The 18,290-nt window shown below is 48.0% G+C and overlaps 1 protein-coding gene across 7 annotated transcripts in view; it reads right to left on the reverse strand.

The window, feature by feature from the left end:
- Wnk2 (WNK lysine deficient protein kinase 2) overlaps positions 1-18,290 on the reverse strand; it is a 114,244-nt gene that overhangs the window by 20,227 nt on the left and 75,727 nt on the right. For 6 of the 7 annotated variants that reach the window (XM_036188045.1, XM_036188043.1, XM_036188039.1 and 3 more), the window contains exons 15-21: positions 17,393-17,561; positions 17,209-17,325; positions 12,667-12,837; positions 12,511-12,556; positions 11,829-11,948; positions 2,007-2,827; positions 1,487-1,562 (exon numbers count right to left, since the gene is read on the reverse strand). In XM_036188045.1, coding sequence (XP_036043938.1) covers positions 1,487-1,562; positions 2,007-2,827; positions 11,829-11,948; positions 12,511-12,556; positions 12,667-12,837; positions 17,209-17,325; positions 17,393-17,561 — 1,520 coding nt within the window. The remainder of the gene's footprint in view (positions 1-1,486; positions 1,563-2,006; positions 2,828-11,828; positions 11,949-12,510; positions 12,557-12,666; positions 12,838-17,208; positions 17,326-17,392; positions 17,562-18,290) is intronic. The other variant, XM_036188041.1, reaches the window with a different exon arrangement.

The following is an 18,290-nucleotide window of genomic DNA, read 5'->3' on the forward strand; positions in this document are numbered from 1 at the left end:
AAACCGTTTCCAGATATCAGAGGACACAGTAAACAGATCCCAGGCCTACATCTGTGGGCCTAGGGAATACCTGCTACACGTGTGTACACACACACACACACACACACACACACCCACTCCTCTGGTGCTCTGTTTTCAGAGTGGGACAGCACAATGTTTCTGGCAAGCTTCCTTGGGTTGCTATGAAGAGCCATGGAGAAAAGCCCAGAGAGAAGTGTGTGTGAGTAGAGATCCTTTCATAGTAAAGTCGTAGGCAGGGTGGGGCCAGAGTTAGGCTCTATGCTATGGGGGAGGGGGTGTGTGCGAAGATGCTAATCAAGCCTCCAGGGAGACTGGGGAGCCACCACACACCAAGATAGAACACAAATGGACACATGGACTCACACAAGTGTGCTTTGTATCCTCTATATAGGAACCTCACATTCCGGGGGAGACCTGATTCCAGTCTCTATTACATGTCCAACTTCTAAGCAACACTTAATCCTCTTCCTCACTTTGGGTACTCCAGTGACAGGGGCTCACCAACAACTACATTCCTTCTATTTCTGTGCCTGTTACAAAGTTTACCTGTTTGGACCTGGATCATGAGTCAGCCTTCTGGAACAATCCCTCTACTGTCTACCATGACTTCTGAACTCTGAGAAGCGTGTGGATTTGTGATTACAGGTAACACCCCTTGTAGGACACAGAGGCCCATTACCTCTTCTATAGGATCTGGGATGCTGACCTCAGCTCGAGGCTGGCACTGGGTTAAGTGTAACTAACAGAAGCTGCCTCTGACCTCTTGAAGCACTGTCCCAGGAACCAACTCAGCTGTCGCTTGGGTCCACCAGGTGGAGCTGGACTGCCTCCCACTGCAGCTTAGACCTGAGATCCATCTGCTACTGACAGTAACTCTTACCTTGCCAGCCCTAAGAAATCCAGCTGAGGAAACCTGGCACCTAGGAAGGTAGACCAGACCCCTAGGGTGAAGACTCAAATGTTTGGTAACACTCCAAGAACCACGTGATCTCAGCAACTCGGAAGGCTGAGGCAGGGATCAATGTTCAAGGCTAGCCTGGGCTACACAGCTATCTCAAAAGAAAAAAGGGCTGGTGAGATAGTTCAGTGGGTTAAGATGTCACCAAGCTGATGACTTAAGTTTAATCCCCAAGATCCTCATGATGGAAGGAGGGAACCAGTCGCTGCAAGTTAACCTCTGACCTCTGCATAGCACAGGAAACCCATGAACCTAAGCAAGAGTCCTCCTGAGGTGCACAGCTGCTAGGGGCAACTGAGGAAAGCAGTGGGGTCTAAGGTCACTCTCTACCCCTTCCCTTATTCTAGCGTTCATGTCCCCAGACAGGCCTCTTTGGATTGTGAGAGCGGTTCTGTCTGTGGGCTGTTTCATCCCCGAAAGCATGAGCGTGCAAAGGCTCTGGGCTCAGGGGCACTGTGGCACCTGCAAAGTGTAGTCTGCAGTACTACCTTGACCTTGAGGTGTTACCTGTCATTGGAGAAGACGCACCCTGTTCCCGCTGTGCCAGGGCCCATCCTGCAGGGGCCGTTTCTGACTTTTCCAACTGGAAGGAGGAAAAAAAAAATTGGAAAAGTTGACTTATCAATATCTTTTTTTTTTTCTTTTTTTTTTGAGACAGGGTTTCTCTGTGTAGTTTTGGTACCTGTCTTGGATCTCGCTCTGTAGACCAGGCTGGCCTCGAACTCACAGAGATCCTTCTGGCTCTGCCTCCCGAGTGCTGGGATTAAAGGTATGCGCCAACACCACCTGGTTGGCTTATCAACATCTTAGTAACTAAACCCTAAACGGCTAATCTGTGACCCTGCTATGGGTGGAACTGTCCCTAGCCTGCCCTGCCTCCTCCATATGAACAAACTGAGCCGAGACACCCGGCACAACACACCACAGGTGTGCCACCAAGAGCCAACCAGGACCTGCACAGCTAGGATGCCTGCCCACCTCCAGCCATAGCCAGTGAGGGTGTATTGGGATGAGTCAAGCTACTCACTGAGGGCTGCGCCTGCTGGGTGAGGCTTGGGGTCCTGTCACTCAAAGCTGAGGGCAGATCTCCTCTCAGGGGCTCCAAGGTGAAGTCTCTATCGCTTGCCTCCATGGGAGTCCCAGCCGAGGCTGAGGAGGTGGGCACGTGCTCCTGATAGAGCAGAGTCCGCAGTTTCTCATCCAGGCTCTTGATGGTGTTGTCCACGAAGCCTACCCTAGGGGGTGGCCCTTCCCCATCTGATTCCAAGGCTGAGGGTGGTGGTGGGGGAGCAGTAGGCCCCAGGGGGGGACTGGGGAGTTGGGGAGTTGCCAGGCTAATAGTTCCCACTGTGTTGGGCAGCGGGGGTGGTGGCTGACCCGGTACAGGCTGTGTGGCCCCAATGGGGGGGCTGGGCTCTGGCACTGAAGCAGGCAGGGGCTCCCCTATAGTGCTGACCTCCCTGGTTGAGATGGGCTCCCCCAGACCTGTGGAGCAGCGAGTGGCTTCTGGAGCCGGGGTGCAAGGTCCTTGGCCAGTGCTGAGGGGCTGGGTAGCACACTGGGTATGGTGAGTCTCGACCAGTGGCTGGTGGGTCTCATAGATACTGGCTGGTCCTTGATGGGTCCCTGGACCCCCTGCCTGCACGGCAGTCCCTGATGCTGACTCTGGCACGGTGCTGGTGGCTGGTGCTGCCGGGATTACAGTAGTCACAGGAGGGGAAGACGGAGCCAAGGGGGCTGATGCTCCACCAGGAGGGTTGCTGGAGCCTGCCTGGCTCAGGAGCTGCTGAGCAGCTGGGAAACTAGGTTTGTCCTTCAAGGACAGCTGGTCTGGATAGGGTGCTGGATCTAGAAGAAAAAAGGGAATGATTGGCATCACTTACCCTGACCCTCTCAACCAGTCCTTCCCTGGCTGCACTGACTACCTGGCTGGGGCTCCCACACTCATCTTTGTTCCTCCAAGAGGCCAAGTTCCAGTCTGCCACTCAGTCCCGTGCTGAGCACTGCCATCAGCTCTCACCGATGGCTCTCTGCTCCTGTAGAGTAGGCTATGGTGTTCTATACCATCCCTTTCCTACCCCCTGGCTGATGTATGTGTCAGGCGTGGCCTTTTCTCTTCGCCTATCTGTCCACACTGTGTGTCTATGCTGGACAAAACTTGAACAGGGATTTTCAAAGTGCTGAGAGAAGCAGTGAGTTAATTTACATCCTTGCCCCAGAACAAGGAAGAACCCAGAACCTTCCAATCTATCAGATACCCAGGGTTTGGTACATTCAGAACATAGAATGGGCAAAGAATCCTGGGAGTGAAGGACCTGGGGAAATGCTGTGGAACAATCTTTGTACACTGTAAATATGTACTGCTCTCATTGTTAATAAAAAGCTGATTGGCCAGTAAGTAGGCAGCATTTTCAGGGCAGAGAGAATGCTGGGAAGAAGGAGAGCAGGGTCTGGGAGGTCTCTAGGAGACGCAGGAGGAACAAGACATACTGGAGAACAGGTAAAGCCACGAGCCATGTGGCAGTACATAGATTAATAGAAATGGGTTAATTTAAGTTGTAAGAGCTACTTAGTAATAAGCCTGAGCTATGGGCTGATCATTTATGATTAATAGTAAGTCTCTGTGCACTTATTTTGGGGCCAGTGGCCCTGACAAAAACTCCACCTACAGGAGATCACATGAAGACAAAGTCCAAGACTGTCCTGCTAGAGCATCCAAGGCCCTAAAGGCAGAAACAGGGACTGTGATGGGAACCAAAGGGAGGGCACAGGTGTGGTATGTCTCAAACCCCTGTGAGTTTGGAGATTGCCATTTCTCACTTTCTAAACAGAAGCCCTGTGCTCTTTTACAGACAGGGACACAATGTGCAAGACTAAGGCTGAGGAGCTGGCTCCATGGGTAAAGTGCCGGCATGCAAGCATAAAGACCTGAGTTTAGACCCCCAGTATCTACCCAGAAGCTAAGCTTGATGGCATGCACCTATAATCCCAGCACTGGGGGGGGGGGGGCAGGTAGATTTCTGGAGCTCACTGGACAACCAGTCTAGCCAAACTGGGAAGTTCCAGGTTCTATGAGAGATCTTTTCTCAAAAAATAAGATGAATGCCTTAAAAAAGAAAAAAAAAAAACAACCTAGGAAGACTCCAAGCATCAACCTCCAGCCTCTACTCATGGACACATGTAGACTCCCACATGGACATGTGCAAACGCCATACCTACAGAGTCTCTAACACACACACACACACACACACACACACACACACACACACACACACACACACACTGAAAACCATAAAAAAGCAGTAGGAGTAGGTTGGTGACCAGCATCCAAAGCCCCTCTCCTGTGCCCAGACCCATGCAGATCCTTCATCCCTGCCCCACCACAGGTCAATAACTGACAAGTACTCCCTCCTGTTGTCTTGATGGCACTGGCGTGTCTTCTAAAGAGCATACGTGTGTCCGTGGTATGGAATGTTCATCTATCCATGGATGGTGGTACAGAGGTGCCCTAGGTGCACACCCAGAGATGCTGCTGGCCATAGAGAACCTCTGGCTTCAAGAGAGGCTGATAAGCCAGCTCCAAGGCAGGGGATGGTGTCTCTCCTATGGCAATTTGTGAATGCTCATGAGGCTTCCTTCTCTCCTCCCTGGGAGAGTGGTAAAGGCCTTACTTCTGATTATGGTAACACTTAACATGAAACAAACCCTTTAAGTGCTCCAATGCACAGCATGGTACTGGCTTGCATAACTGAATGCAACCTCAGACCTGCTGCACAGCCACGGCTTATCCTGTCAATCTCCACTGTGCTCTGATTCTGACTATATAGACACACACACCCCCACTCCAAGTAGAGTTGCATGGAACTTGTACTTCGGTGAATGGCTTATTTCATTCAACATAACACCCCCAGGCACATTCATGCTGCTGCCAATGGCAGGATTTCCTTTTTAATGTCTCAATGGCAGTCCACTAGGTATACACATTTCTCTTTATCCAATCATCTGTTGACATTCCATTTGTTTCCACGTCTTTGACCACTGCAAATGATGTTGCATGAACAGGAAGAGCAGACCATTTCCTCCAGAATTTGCCCAGATATGGGACTACTACATCATGGAACAGTTCTGCTTTTGACTTCTTAAGGAACCTGCATGCTTGTTGTTGGGAATTTTTACTATTTGGCTCTTTTTTTGGGAACCCACCACTCAGCTCCCAAATAAATTCACACATGGAGGCTTATTCTTAATTATGAGTGCCCGGCCTTAGCTTGGCTTAGTTTCTAGTCAGCTTTCCTTATCTTAAACTATCCAATTTATCTTTTGCCTCTGGGCTTTTCCTGTTATCTTTTCCTGTTATCTTAACTTCTGTAAATCTTACTCTTACTCCCTGGCTTGCAGTGTAGCTGGGTGGCTGGCCCCTGGAGTCATCCTCCTCCTCTGGCTCCTTGATCTTAGATCTCCAATCCCTCTTCCCAGAGTTCATTTTCTATTTATACTCTCTGCCTGCCAGCCCCACCTATCCTTTCTCCTGCCTTGCTATAGGCCATTCTGCTCTTTATTAGACCATCAAGGTGTTTTAGACAGGCAAAATTAAATATGAACAAAAAAAATATGAACAAAAGTAATACACCTTAAAATATTCTACTACACATGCTGCTTTCTATAATATCTATACTAATTTACATTCTCACCAATTGTACAGATGGCTTCCCATTTCTTCACATCCTTGCCAAAACTTTGTCTTAATGTAGGTTTCCCCCCCCCCCCCCAAGACAGGATTTCTCTATGTAGCTTTGGTGCCTGTTCTGGATCTTGCTCTGTAGACCAGGCTGGCCTCAAACTCACAGAGATCTGCCTGGCTCTGCCTCCGAGTGCTGGGATTAAAGGCGTGTGCCACCACCACCTGGACCTTTGTGTAGTTTTGAACTGTATTTTCATGTGACTAATGTGACTGCCTTCTCAACATGAGCCATGCAGCATCTCCTATGACATACCTGCCCATCAACTGAGCTGATCTGGTTTGCCTTTTCCACTATAAGAGTTCCTCATGTCTTCTGGGTGGGAATCCTTGCTGGTTGTATGAGCTGTTGGTATCTTCTCTCTGGTTTGTGTGTTTCCTCATTAAGAGTAAAAGTTTTAATTTTGACAATGTCTGATCTCTCTCTTTCTTCTTTTTCTCCTCCTCCTCCTCCTGAGATGGGGTCTCAGGCTGGCCTTGAACTCATTATGTAGTTGAGGATGACCTTGAACTTCTCATTCCCTCGTTTCTGCAGGCTGAGAATTACAGGAAGCATCCCCACACCTGCCTGGTGCATGTAGTCCTGGAGGTTGAACCCGGGGCTGTTTGCATGCTAGGCAAGCACTGAGCTAAGAAATCCTGGAGAAATAGAGATTTCCTCTGCTTTCTCCTAAAAGTTACACAATTTTGCACTTTATAGATTTTTTTTTTTTTGAGCTGAGGATCGAACCCAGGGCCTTGCGCTTGCTAGGCAAGCGCTCTACCACTGAGCTAAATCCCCAACCTGGTACTTTATAGATTTTAAAAATTTTAAATTAAATAAGAAACTTGCAAGTAAAAATATTATACATAAAATTAAGTATTTTATATTTGATTTATTAATAATTTTTATGTGTGTGTATGATGTAAGGTTCACTTTTTAGTCTATGAATGAGCCATTAATCAACATCCTCATTGAAAAGACTACCCAGGCTGAAAGCAGGAATCATTCCTCAAGTTTGTAAAAAAATGAGGGTGACACTGGCCTGCTCAGTGACTTGGGGTTATTATTCCCTTTTGCATTTCTTGAAGAGATTTTACAGAACTGGTGTTTGATCTTGTTAGTGTGTGTGGGAGTTTGCCTGGGCTTGAAAATCCTTTGAAGATAATTTGACCTATTGATTCCCTCTTTCTAACAGATGTGGGGTGGTATATCTTTTCCATAGTAGGTGAGTTTTAGCAGTTGGGATTTTGCAGAATTAACTAGTCCTTTTCATTTAAGCTAGTTGGTCTATATCTGTAGGCTTGCTCATTATCTCCAATAGCACCCTTTATCCTGTATGTTTCTTTCAGTCCTGAGATTGATATTTTATGTCTTTTTATGTCAGTTTTACTAGAGATTTAAAACTTACTTTTTTTTCCCCCCAAAGAACCAGTTTCTGGCTTCATGGGTTTTATCTGTTTTACTTATTTGTTCATTTTGAATGTCATTGACTTCTGCTCTTTATTCTCCTGGTTTCGCTGTCTGGATTTATTCTGTGTTCATTGTCCTCATTTCAAGGTAGAAGGTTGTGTTATTAACTTTTTAGTGCTATAATATTTCCGTATAACTTTAGCCACATCTCACAAAATTTAATGCTATATTCTTGCGTTCATTCAAAAATGTCCTGACTCTCCTAGGGCTATTTTTTTTTTTTCACTGTAGATACCATGACCTGTCACTCAACTCTTAGTTATATTCTATCAGAGACTGTAATCAGCACAATGTCCACTTTTTTCATGCTGGGTTTCTTTTTGTAACTCGGGGTAATTGCTCTTCATGTCTGAGGAAGAGTGCATTCTGTCCATGCAGAATGATCTACAAACGTCAAGGAGGTCAAGCTGGCTAACACGGCTGGTTGTTCTCTTCCTGAGAGAGGTGTGGAGGCCCCGACACAGTTGCAGATCATCTGCTTCTGCTTTTAGTTCTGGTGGATTTTTCCCTGTAAGATGTTAGTATTTTGATTTTTTTTTTTTTTTTTTTTTTTTGAAGTAGGGTTGCTGGCTTCAAACTGGTGGTCTCCTGCTTCAGACTCCCAGAGCTAGGACTGCAGCAGGCTTGGGCCACCGAACCAGACTTAGTTCTGGTAGGTTTGAAGTCCTGTTACTAGATACACTCATGTTTAGGGCTCTCAATGTGCTTTTGGAAAGCGATCCTTTAGTGAATGGGGAACATGACCTTTTTGTTGTTGTTGTTGTGTTTTTTGAGACAGTGTTTCTCTGTGTAGTTTTGGTGCCTGTTCTGGATCTCACTCTGTAGACCAGGCTGGCCTTGAACTCACAGAGATCCACCTGGCTTTGCATCCTGAGTGCTGGGATTAAAGGCGTGAGCCATTGCCACCCAGCTTACATATTTTCTTTAAAAAAAAAAAAAAAGTTTATGTATATGAATGTTTGCCCACATGTAACATAGATGTGAACCTCATCATGCACACCTGGTGCCTGTGAAGGCCAAACAAGGGTGTTGGATCTTCTGGAAGTGAAGTTACAGGCAGTTGTGAGCCACTGCATGGTGTTGGGGACTAAGCCTAGGTCCTCTGCAAGAGCAGCAAGTGATCTTAACCACTCCTAACCATCTCTCCAGCCCTCACCCATCTGTTTATCTAATATACTTTTTAAGTTTCTAGTAGACACAGCTATTTAATTCAAGTTGTTGGGTTTCTTACCCCATTTTTATAATCTGTGTCATTTCATCGAGACATGGTATTTTACCTGCTTAAAGTCTATTATTCTATTGTTTCCTAGGGATTTTCTTCCCCTCTGTTTTTTAAGATTACTTCTTTTTTGTCTTCATTTTCTCTCTCCTCTCTTTCTTTTAGGTGATTTGATTTTATCTATTAGGATTTTGAGTATATCTTTTTGAACAATCCTTTTAATGGTTATGCTAGGAATTCCAAAGCACATTGTCAATTCTGCAATCTTCTCAGACTTGGTTGGAACATACACTCCACTCAGAGCACTTGAGCTGGAACGCAGAAACCTTACAAACACAAGCTCACTTTGCCTGCCTTCTTGTAGCTGTGTTACTTATCTACATACATGGAAAGCTCATCTGCTCTTCCGGGTCTGAAATTTCAACTGCCACGCTTCAAAGGACTCAAGAAGAGAATGGTCACACACACACACACACACACACACACACACACACACACACACACACACACAGAGTTGTTCTTCCTTCGTCCTGATGGTACTACCTATAATTATCTCCCTTCTGTCTGAAGATCCTGAATCTTGTGAGGTAGGTGCACTGGCAGCAAATTCTCTTAGCCATCTTTATTTGAGAATGGCAACAGTGTATCTCTGTTTCCAAGGGGCATTTTCTCTGAAGACAGAGCTTGGTCATCAGCCTTTCCTTTCACCATCCTTCAAATGCTATCGGCATACTTCTGGACACCATGGTTTCTGCTGAGAAACCTGCAGCCATGTGGATTCCCCTTCCTTTAGGGGACACATCATTCTGCTGGCTGCCTTCACCTTTTCCTTTTTAGTTTCTAGTAGACCGACGCTGTGTTCAGGCACTGTGTTCTCCAGTCTCGCCTGCTTGGAGTTTGCTTAGCTTCCTGAGTACCCAGGTTCCGCCCCTGGCCAATCTCAGGTGCTTCAGCATTAATTTCTCTACATCTTTTTTCTGTATTTCTTCCTCTCCTGAACTCTGGCATGTCAGACGCTTTGGCAGATCCTGGAAACTCTACTACTTCACCCTACTTTTCTTCCCTGTGTTCCAGTCAGATAATTTGGCTATTTTAATTTTTAGCGCTAAAACTTGCATGCATTTGTTTCTTCCCTGTATCTGTTCTTCACTGACACCTTTTCCTTAAGATTTATTTCAAGAATGTTTGTGATTGTCCAGACACATTTATAATGGCTGCTTTGAGCTTCTGGATCATCCAATATCTGTCTCACTTTGTTACTTATTACATGGCTTTTCCCATGAAGCTAACATTTCCTAGGTTTCTACTCACCAAGTAATTTTGGTTCTATTTTCAATATCTTGAATAACATATGAAATCTTAAAGGTTGTTTTTTTTTTGGGGGGGGTTTTGTTTGTTTGTTTGTTTGTTTGTTTATTGGCTGCTATGGTGAATGCATATGCATATGGTGAATGCAATGGTATTTTTGCTTTAGCAGATGACCAACATGACCAGGAGTAGTAACCTGCAAATGGCAGACTGCTTTCCATGGGTCATGGTTACAAGCTGGTTCAATTTTCAACACTATGTAGAACTAATCTATTTGAAACTGGTACAGTCACTTAGAGGCCAGTCAGGAACTTAGGTGGGGTTTATCCCTTAGCTTAGTTCCCAGTTTTATATGCTAATTGGAATGCCCTTGGATTTCCTGCTCTGAACCACTGGTCAGAAACCAGCCAGGGTTATGACTGTGCCAAGTGGGCCAGGCAGCAGAGAACATAAGAAAATGAGCAGGAGGGTGGTGGTGGCGGCGGCGCACGCCTTTAATCCCAGCACTGGGAGGCTGAGGCAGGTAGAGCTCCGTGAGTTCTAGGCCAGCCTGGGCTACCAAGTGAGTTCCAGGAAAGGTGCAAAGCTACACAGAGAAACCCTGTCCCAAAAAACAACAACAACAACAAAAAAAAAAAAAAGAAAAAAGAAGAAAATCAGTGGGCTTCAGGTGTGTGTTCCTGTAGCTCTAGAGCTCTCGAGGTTCAGCTAGCTGCAGGCCTCCACAACTTGCTACCGCCCCATAGAGCTCCTTAGGCACCAGAGTTCCTCTCTGCAGGCCTGCCTCTTTCAGCAGGCCTTGCCCTCACTGGGACACAGCTGCAGCAGGGTCACACAGAGTGCCTGCACTTTAGACCTCTTCTCTCTACAGTGTGACAGTTGCAGGCTTACTCAGGCATTCCTGCAGGATGGGAGGTGCTCTCAACAGCAAAGGGACCAAGACTGGGCTTGGATCTGGCTTCTGCTCCCTACTAACTAACTAGGGTCTGATACATTTTCACTGTCTTCAGGTTTCCAGTGCCTTTAAAGTGTAGTTTTTATAACTCATCAAGTTTTTTTGGTCCTCCTCTGTGGATAGTTAATTCAAATGAACACATCTGTCATCCACTTCTCCATTCAAGACCCCCACCATATACAAACTTGCTATGAATAGTTTCCAGGATCACTCAGTATGTAGATAAGGGTGAGGGTTTAACTCTGTACTCTTAGCCCCACACTGTGGTACTCCACAGTCCTTCTACCCCATGACACATTGAAATTTATCTGCCTTGTGACAGGGCTTTCCTTGGACCATGGAGCATCCATGTAGAAGAAAAGGAAGATGGAATGTGTGAAGAGATCCTCGTTTTGAAAGTAAGTTACTGGCCCCTGGCTTCTCAGGCTAGGCTGAGCCCATGCCCCTGGCTAGAACACACCTCCTCTCAGTGTATAGCTCACTGGGTTTTACTATTAAGATGAGCTTTTCCCAGTGGCACAAAGGAATTCACTGGAAACGTATAATAAAGAGAAAAGACTGATTTACATATCCTTTTATGAATGTGGCATGATGGAAACCCATGTTATTTAGTGATCAGCTCTTTCTTGCCAAGTGATGAAGAATTAAACCGCAAGTTTGTTCCAATGACTAGTTCATCCTTCTAAGTATCATAAAAATCAAGATTTAACCAACAGTGCTGAAGGGTAAGTTTACAGACATCTGTGGGGATAGGTGCAAGCAGCCTCAGGAGCAGATGAATAGCACCACCATCCACATGACAACTGAGAATTAGGTGGCCTCAGAGTCCCACCTCCCCATGCAAAGCAGGGTTCAGAGAGCCTGTTCACCGTGGGTGTACTGCAAGGTGACAAGGACTGGCAGGAGGATTGCTAGGTAGTACTGAGCCCATCAGCATACCATCACCCGAGTGGTGAAGATAATTCGGCCAGCTCAAGCCCATGCTGTCTGGTGGCTGATCCAGGAGAAAACAGAGAAAGAGCAACATGGCCCTGCCAGCTGCCCTTTGGAGGGCAGCATGGAGTGGCAGCAGCCCCTTGCACGATGCCGGGTACCCAACACATTCTAGGACAGGCCTGCATGGACGGGAACTCCCAGGTTGCCACAGAAGGGGGTCTGGGCTCTGTGTACTCCTACCTTGGCTGGCTTCTGGCTGTAAGGAGCTTAGAGGAAGTGGGGGTGATGACTCAGAAGTGTCTGTTGCTGGGTGTTCAGCCACTGGACAGATGATAAACCACCTCTTCCCCGTGTGCAAGACTGAGAAACAGAGCATAAAGAGGTGCTGAGAGGGAGCCAGCACCCTAGGCCAGGGACCCTACTACTGTACCAGACCCCATGACAAGCTTTAGGAAGTCATTGCACCCATGGAGCCTCCTCCAGAAGGAGTGGGCAGGGGATTCAGCTCCTCTCCATGACTCAGGTGGCCCGCCAGGCCCCTTGATAAGGAAGCTTAGGGAAGGGCTTCTATCTGCTCCTCTCAACCAGAAGGACATAGGGTGGGAACTCAGCTCAGGGAGCCTCACTGGCAGCTGCAGACTCTCAGAGGAGCCTGATTAAGTTCTTGGGGTGCCTGTAGCACCAGCCTTGAAGGAAGTGATGGCAGCTAGTAGTTAGTGGCTGCTGGGTCAGGGTAGCCATTACCAGCTGAGAGAGCCTCATCACCACTGCCACACTCCTTCCAGTGCAGTGGCCCAAGTCCTTGCTGCTATGCCCAACAGGGACCTTCAGTCAAATGCCTGCTTTAGAGGGTGCGGGGAAATGGCTCTTCCCTAAGGCTGGTTACTCTGCCAGGTACAGACAGCTGCCGGGACAGGCTTACCATTCTGCTGATAGACAGGGGCGTTGGCTTGGGACTGTCCGTTCTCCTGCATGAGGGAAATGGATTGCAGGTCAGCAGCCATGCTCACTGAGAGCTTATTTCTGAACCTCCTGCCTACTGCCTCTACCAACATGCCCTGGGGACCTAGGCTCTCACCTCCCCTGTGGCCAGACCACAGGTACCCAGGTGTGGAGGGCTGGTCCCTGTATCAGAGCCATGATCAGCATCTGTGTCCTCACTGAGCATGTCTTCTGCCTTGTCCATGACATCCTTCATCTGTTCGATGAATGTCTCTCGCTCGGCGGGCAGGATGAAGTCATGCTCTACCTGCAAAGGGACACGGGACTGCTGGTGACAACCTTCCATAGACCATGACTGCATGAGGGCTCTATAGGGGATATACAAACCTCTCTCCTGCCCTAGGTCCCAAGGGAAGGCATGACAAAGGCTGTGTCCCCTGGTCAGAGCTGAACGGCCAAGGGATGGCCCCAGAGACACAGGAATGCAGTTGAGGCAGAAAACACTATCCCACACAACCAGATAGTCCCATGTGGCGCTGCTTCTTAGAGCAAGAGCTGGTCATGGGACCCCAGGCTAGCCCAACAATCTCCAAGAAAGATAGGTGCACTAGTCCTGGTTCTAGGGGAAGCGCCTAATTGGGACACAGCACTAGACAAGGAGCTACACCTATTTTCCCTAGAATCATCATCATCATCATCATCATCATCATCATCATCATCATCAATTATTTTAAGACAGGGTCTCACTGAGTAGCCTTGGCTGTCCTGGAACTCACAACATACACCAGGCTAGCCTCTAACTCACATAGATACCCTGCCTCTGTCTCCCAAGTGCTGAGGTTAAAGGCACGCACCACTGTGACTGGTTCCCCAGAAATCTTTGCGACTGACCTTCTTCACAAGTCATCTTCACAGAGCTCTTGCCCTATAGCCACATGGCTCTTCAAATGTGAAGTCCAGACAGCTCTTTCCAAGTTAGTTGGCCAAGCTGGACTCAGCTGAACTGACACTGTAGGTGGATGTCTGGTCCTAGCCTTGCTGCTGTCCCACTAAGAACAGCACCACCATCTCTCCAGATAACAGTCTTGGATCTCAGCAGCCAAGCACAGGACTGTGCAGCATCCACTCACGTCAGAAACGGTCCTCCTGGCAGGCCAGGAACCCACAATTCCAAAATGCCCCCACTGGCTGGCTCCTCATGGCCAAGGAGCTCTTGTGGAATGATTGTCTTCCACCCTTCACTCAGCAGTGGGGACAAAAGCAGCCCAGGCCTGGGGTGTGGGGGAGACTGGAAGGCACTAAAACCTGGATATCAGGGCCTCTGGGCTGGGCTCGCCAGAATACAGCCGTTCCTGTGGGTGACCTTGGCCCACTGTGTCTTAGCTACCTCAGGCAGATTCAGCATGATTTGCCCCTCCCCGAACAAAGAGCTCCAGAAGAGAAGTCAGCTTCCTCTTTCCCTGGGGTCTCCAGTACTCTGCCCTTTCTAACCACAGCATTTCTTCCCATCCATACAAATGTGTAGCTTCAAACATGCCTGGACCATCCGTCCTCTGTGGGTGGCCCTGTAGCTGAAGTGCAGATTTCTCCCAGCCACCTAGGCAACACCCCTGGAGCATGGCCACTCTCCCTGGTGAGGCCAAGGCTGCCCAAGGGCAGAGTGCAGAGGTGTGTGACACAGGCAGAGGCATGCAAGAGCATATGGAGTGTTCTAAATCTGTGCAAAACGAAACAAAGCTCCTACAGTTTCCTGATAGGTGTTTCTTCTTTTTCAAAAGAAATCAGCCAGGCGGTGGTGGCACACGCCTTTAATCCCAGCACTTGGGAAGCAGAGGCAGGCGGATCTCTGTGAGTTCAAGGCCAGCCTGGGCTACAGAGTGTAGTTCCAGGAAAGGCGCAAAGCTACACAGAGAAACCTTGTCTCAAAACAAAAAAAAGAAAAGAAATTAAAAAGATAAAAAATAAATTTAAAAATAAAACAGAGAAAACCCTAAAATTTCAGGGTTCAAGTATAAATTTAAATCAAAGCCAAGTTAATTCAAACACCTGGTTTCCTCTTTACAATGGTCTACCAGGGTAATGAGCCCACGACCCAAGCAATGGAGCATCCCTCAAGCAGTAAGATGGGCCCAAATGGGGCAATGCTTGTCTGAACAACACCTGTGAAGATTAATATTACCGAAATCAAAGGACTTGGAATCACCTAGGAGATAAACCTCTGGGCACGTTTATGATAGAGTTCCTACCTCAGGCTTACTGAGGTGGGAAGAGTCATTGTAAATGTGGGAGGCATGTTCGTGGACTAGAGTTCCAGACTGAATGCAAAGGGAAAGGGTGGCTGGGCACCAGCATTCCTCACTCTGCTTCTTGACTGTAGTACAGTGTGAGCAGCTCCCGTTGCCATGGCCTTCAACACCATGCCGTGAGACAAGTACCTAACACAGCACCCCATCCACCATCTACATCTGTGCTTCCCTGGAGACAAGTACCTAACACAGCACCCCATCTACCATCTACACCTGTGCTTCCCTGGAGACAAGTACCTAACACAGCACCCCATCTACCATCTACACCTGTGCTTCCCTGGAGACAAGTACCTAACACAGCACCCCATCTACCATCTACACCTGTGCTTCCCTGGAGACAAGTACCTAACACAGCACCCTATCCACCATCTACACCTGTGCTTCCCTGGAGACAAGTACCTAACACAGCACCCCATCTACCATCTACACCTGTGCTTCCCTGGAGACAAGTACCTAACACAGCACCCCATCCACCATCTACACCTGTGCTTCCCTGGAGCCTCCTAATGCCTCCAACCCCAACGCAGGAACAGGGAACAAGGCAGAGCGCCATCAGGAAGCAGGGACTGAATATGGACTGTCTGTGCACTTACATCCTGCTTAGTTGGGGAAAAGCTTTCAGATAACTTGGATTTAAAATGTGTGATTCAATCCTCTCTACAGTTCACAAGAAAAAAACCAACAGAATGAGAGGAGGGAGGGTCAGGGCATCTGGGCCCTAAGACTAAAAAGATGCAAGTTTACAAAGCTCAACAAGTTAACAACTAACCAAGAAACTGTGCAGGGGCCTTTCATGTGTGTGTGCTGGAGAAGATAAGCACACATATACATGCATTTGCGTGCATGTGCACACGCACACACACACACACACACACACACACACACACACACACACACACAACAAGCTACTGAAAACAAGCGGACAGGAACATGTGGACACAGAATTCCTAATCACTGTGCTGTGAGAGCAAGCAGGGGAACTGCAGAAACAGGGTAAGTGGGCAGCATGGCAGACAGAGGCTGGGGGACCACTTCATGGGCATTTTTTGCATTATTATTTTGCTTCTATAGCTCAGTCTAGAAATGTTTTTGCCCTGCAAGTACAAAGACTTGAATTTGATACCCAGGACTCACACAGAAAAAAAGAAAAAAGTCATATGTGGTGGCATCCTTGTAATTCCATGCTTGAGGAGGTGCCTAAGAAATGGCACCTAAAGTTGTCTTACAGTCTACACACCCAGTGTGCACACATGCATAAATAACATAAAGTGCATATGCTATGGACTGCTTTCCTCCAAGCATAACAATCACATCACATAACATCTTAACAAGAGCAGCCGTGACTACCCACATACAACTCTCAATCAGACCGGGCCAGTTTACATCCCACATGTTCAGATGGCAAAAAGCCCTTGTTGTCCTCAGTCAATGGCTCTGCAATGCTACTAGGCCTGAAGGCAAGGGATGGTCTGAGCTTCATTTGCACAAGAAACAAAGCTGTGCATCTACAGCCTGCTTGTCTCCTAGGCTCTGCGGGGCAGTTAGTTACCTAGAGGATTAGTCTGAAAAGCTTACAATGTTTGCCAATATGGTCTAGCAGTGTATGGGCCCACAAGAATTTCATAGCAGAAGACAGCTGAAATATTAAAAGCTAAATAATACCAAATAGTCCATGATAGATGGCTTCCTCTAGAAAAATACCTTGAAATTTCTAGGTATGGCTTTAATATAAGCTGAATCTCTGTAATACATTCTTGTGGCCTGTGAGATGGGTGAGTCCATCCTGCCAGTCAATGTCTTCTGCACATTCATAGACAGTTTGAGACCCAAGTTCTCCACTTCTAGTAGGGCTAAGTGCTGGGGACAGAGCAGTATTGTCTGGTAACATAGGCAAGGAAACTAAAGAAGTCTGTGGGTAAAAAGGGGCTCCCGGTGGGCTCTCTCCAGCAGGGAGGGTTGGCTGCAGGTGGAGGTGCTGGCAAAGGTACAGGGACCAGGGAAGGAGTACAGGGCTTGGGTCTGTACTTTCAGAAACCAGGGAGGCTGACAGACAACTCTAAGCAGGGACTGCAGGACCTTAAATTCTGGGACGCAGTTTCCATTGCTTATCCAGGTCACCTGGCAAATTCCTCCTATTCTTCTCGAGGACAGGAAGAGGTGTGGCTCACACAGGAGCCTGGGGAAGAGCCCACAGAAACCACCTGCAGGAAGCTGATATTCTTCTACCTGGATACCCACAGCTCCGGGGACAGCTGTTAGGCTCTGGGCCTAACCCATGGGCCCCCAAACACCTCCACTGAACTCAACATGTTAACTCCTACAAGAGTCTAAGGACCTCAAGGAGGTGGCCTCATCCCCTGACCTAGCCTTACCATGTATGTGGCGATCTCATCAGGAGCATCCCCATCAAGGTCAAACTTGAAAGTCACCATCTTATGGTTATGCGTTTCCAGCTGACACTCCACCATCTTGTCTCCCGTGTTACACACCTGCAGGAAGTCATGATCAGATTGCAGAGGACTTCACACCCATGTGCCCCAAACCACAGCCACTCACATTCAGAATAGTGAGCCGAGGCCGGCTGGCCCTCTCCTGCCGGGAGCGCGCACGAGTGGACCTACGGTGGTGTTTCCGGGCAGCCCTACCCTCCAGCCTGCCCCCTCCAAAGGTGCCTTCACAGCTGTCACTCAGGTCTCTTCCAGAGGTAACATCAGAACCTCCAAAGCTGAGGGGAAAACCGAGAATGTTAACAGCATCCCTGGATAAGCAGAAAATCCACTCTAATCAGTCTAGCCTTGGGGCTTTAAAACTTAAGTGGCTAAAGTTGTGACCTACAGAGATAGTACCCAGCTTGCAAGGGGATCCCAAGAGCTCTCTTCCTCTACTACCCATCCTGAACCACCTATGGGCCCAAGGGAAGTGCCAGCTTCCCGGTGGTGGGCTGTATAATCGTGGTTCTCTAGGCCTTTTGCCTCTGAAATGGGTCTGCATGCCTTATTTTCCCCATCTGAGCAAACAAGACATCAGGAACTCTAAAGCTGCTGTGAGGACTGTGGAGTCTGCTGAACTTGCTGCATATACAACATCCGGTCTTCTGGGATGACTGTGTACGAAGGAGGGTGGCCCAGCAGGACTTAGGGCCACAGCTACCTCCCATACCCACCTCAATAAGAATGACACTACCATCCCAGAGCACAGGAGGAGAAAACTGAACACCGGGGTCTGGGCATACCTGAGGCCACTGAGACTCTGCCTAATGCTTTTCCCTTCTGGAATGTCCTCAGCACAAGGATTAGTGCTGGGACCCACAGCCCAGCAGGGACCAACCACAACCAGAACTCAACCTGGACTGGCAAGGACTAGTGCCAGAACCCATTGCCCAGCAGGGGCTGACAACAACCAAGATTCATCCTGGATTAGCAAAAGCCAGAAAGATGGGCCCTGAGCCACTACT

The sequence above is a fragment of the Onychomys torridus genome, chromosome 5 (genome assembly GCF_903995425.1).
Source record: "Onychomys torridus chromosome 5, mOncTor1.1, whole genome shotgun sequence".
Taxonomy (NCBI): Eukaryota; Metazoa; Chordata; class Mammalia; order Rodentia; family Cricetidae; genus Onychomys; species Onychomys torridus.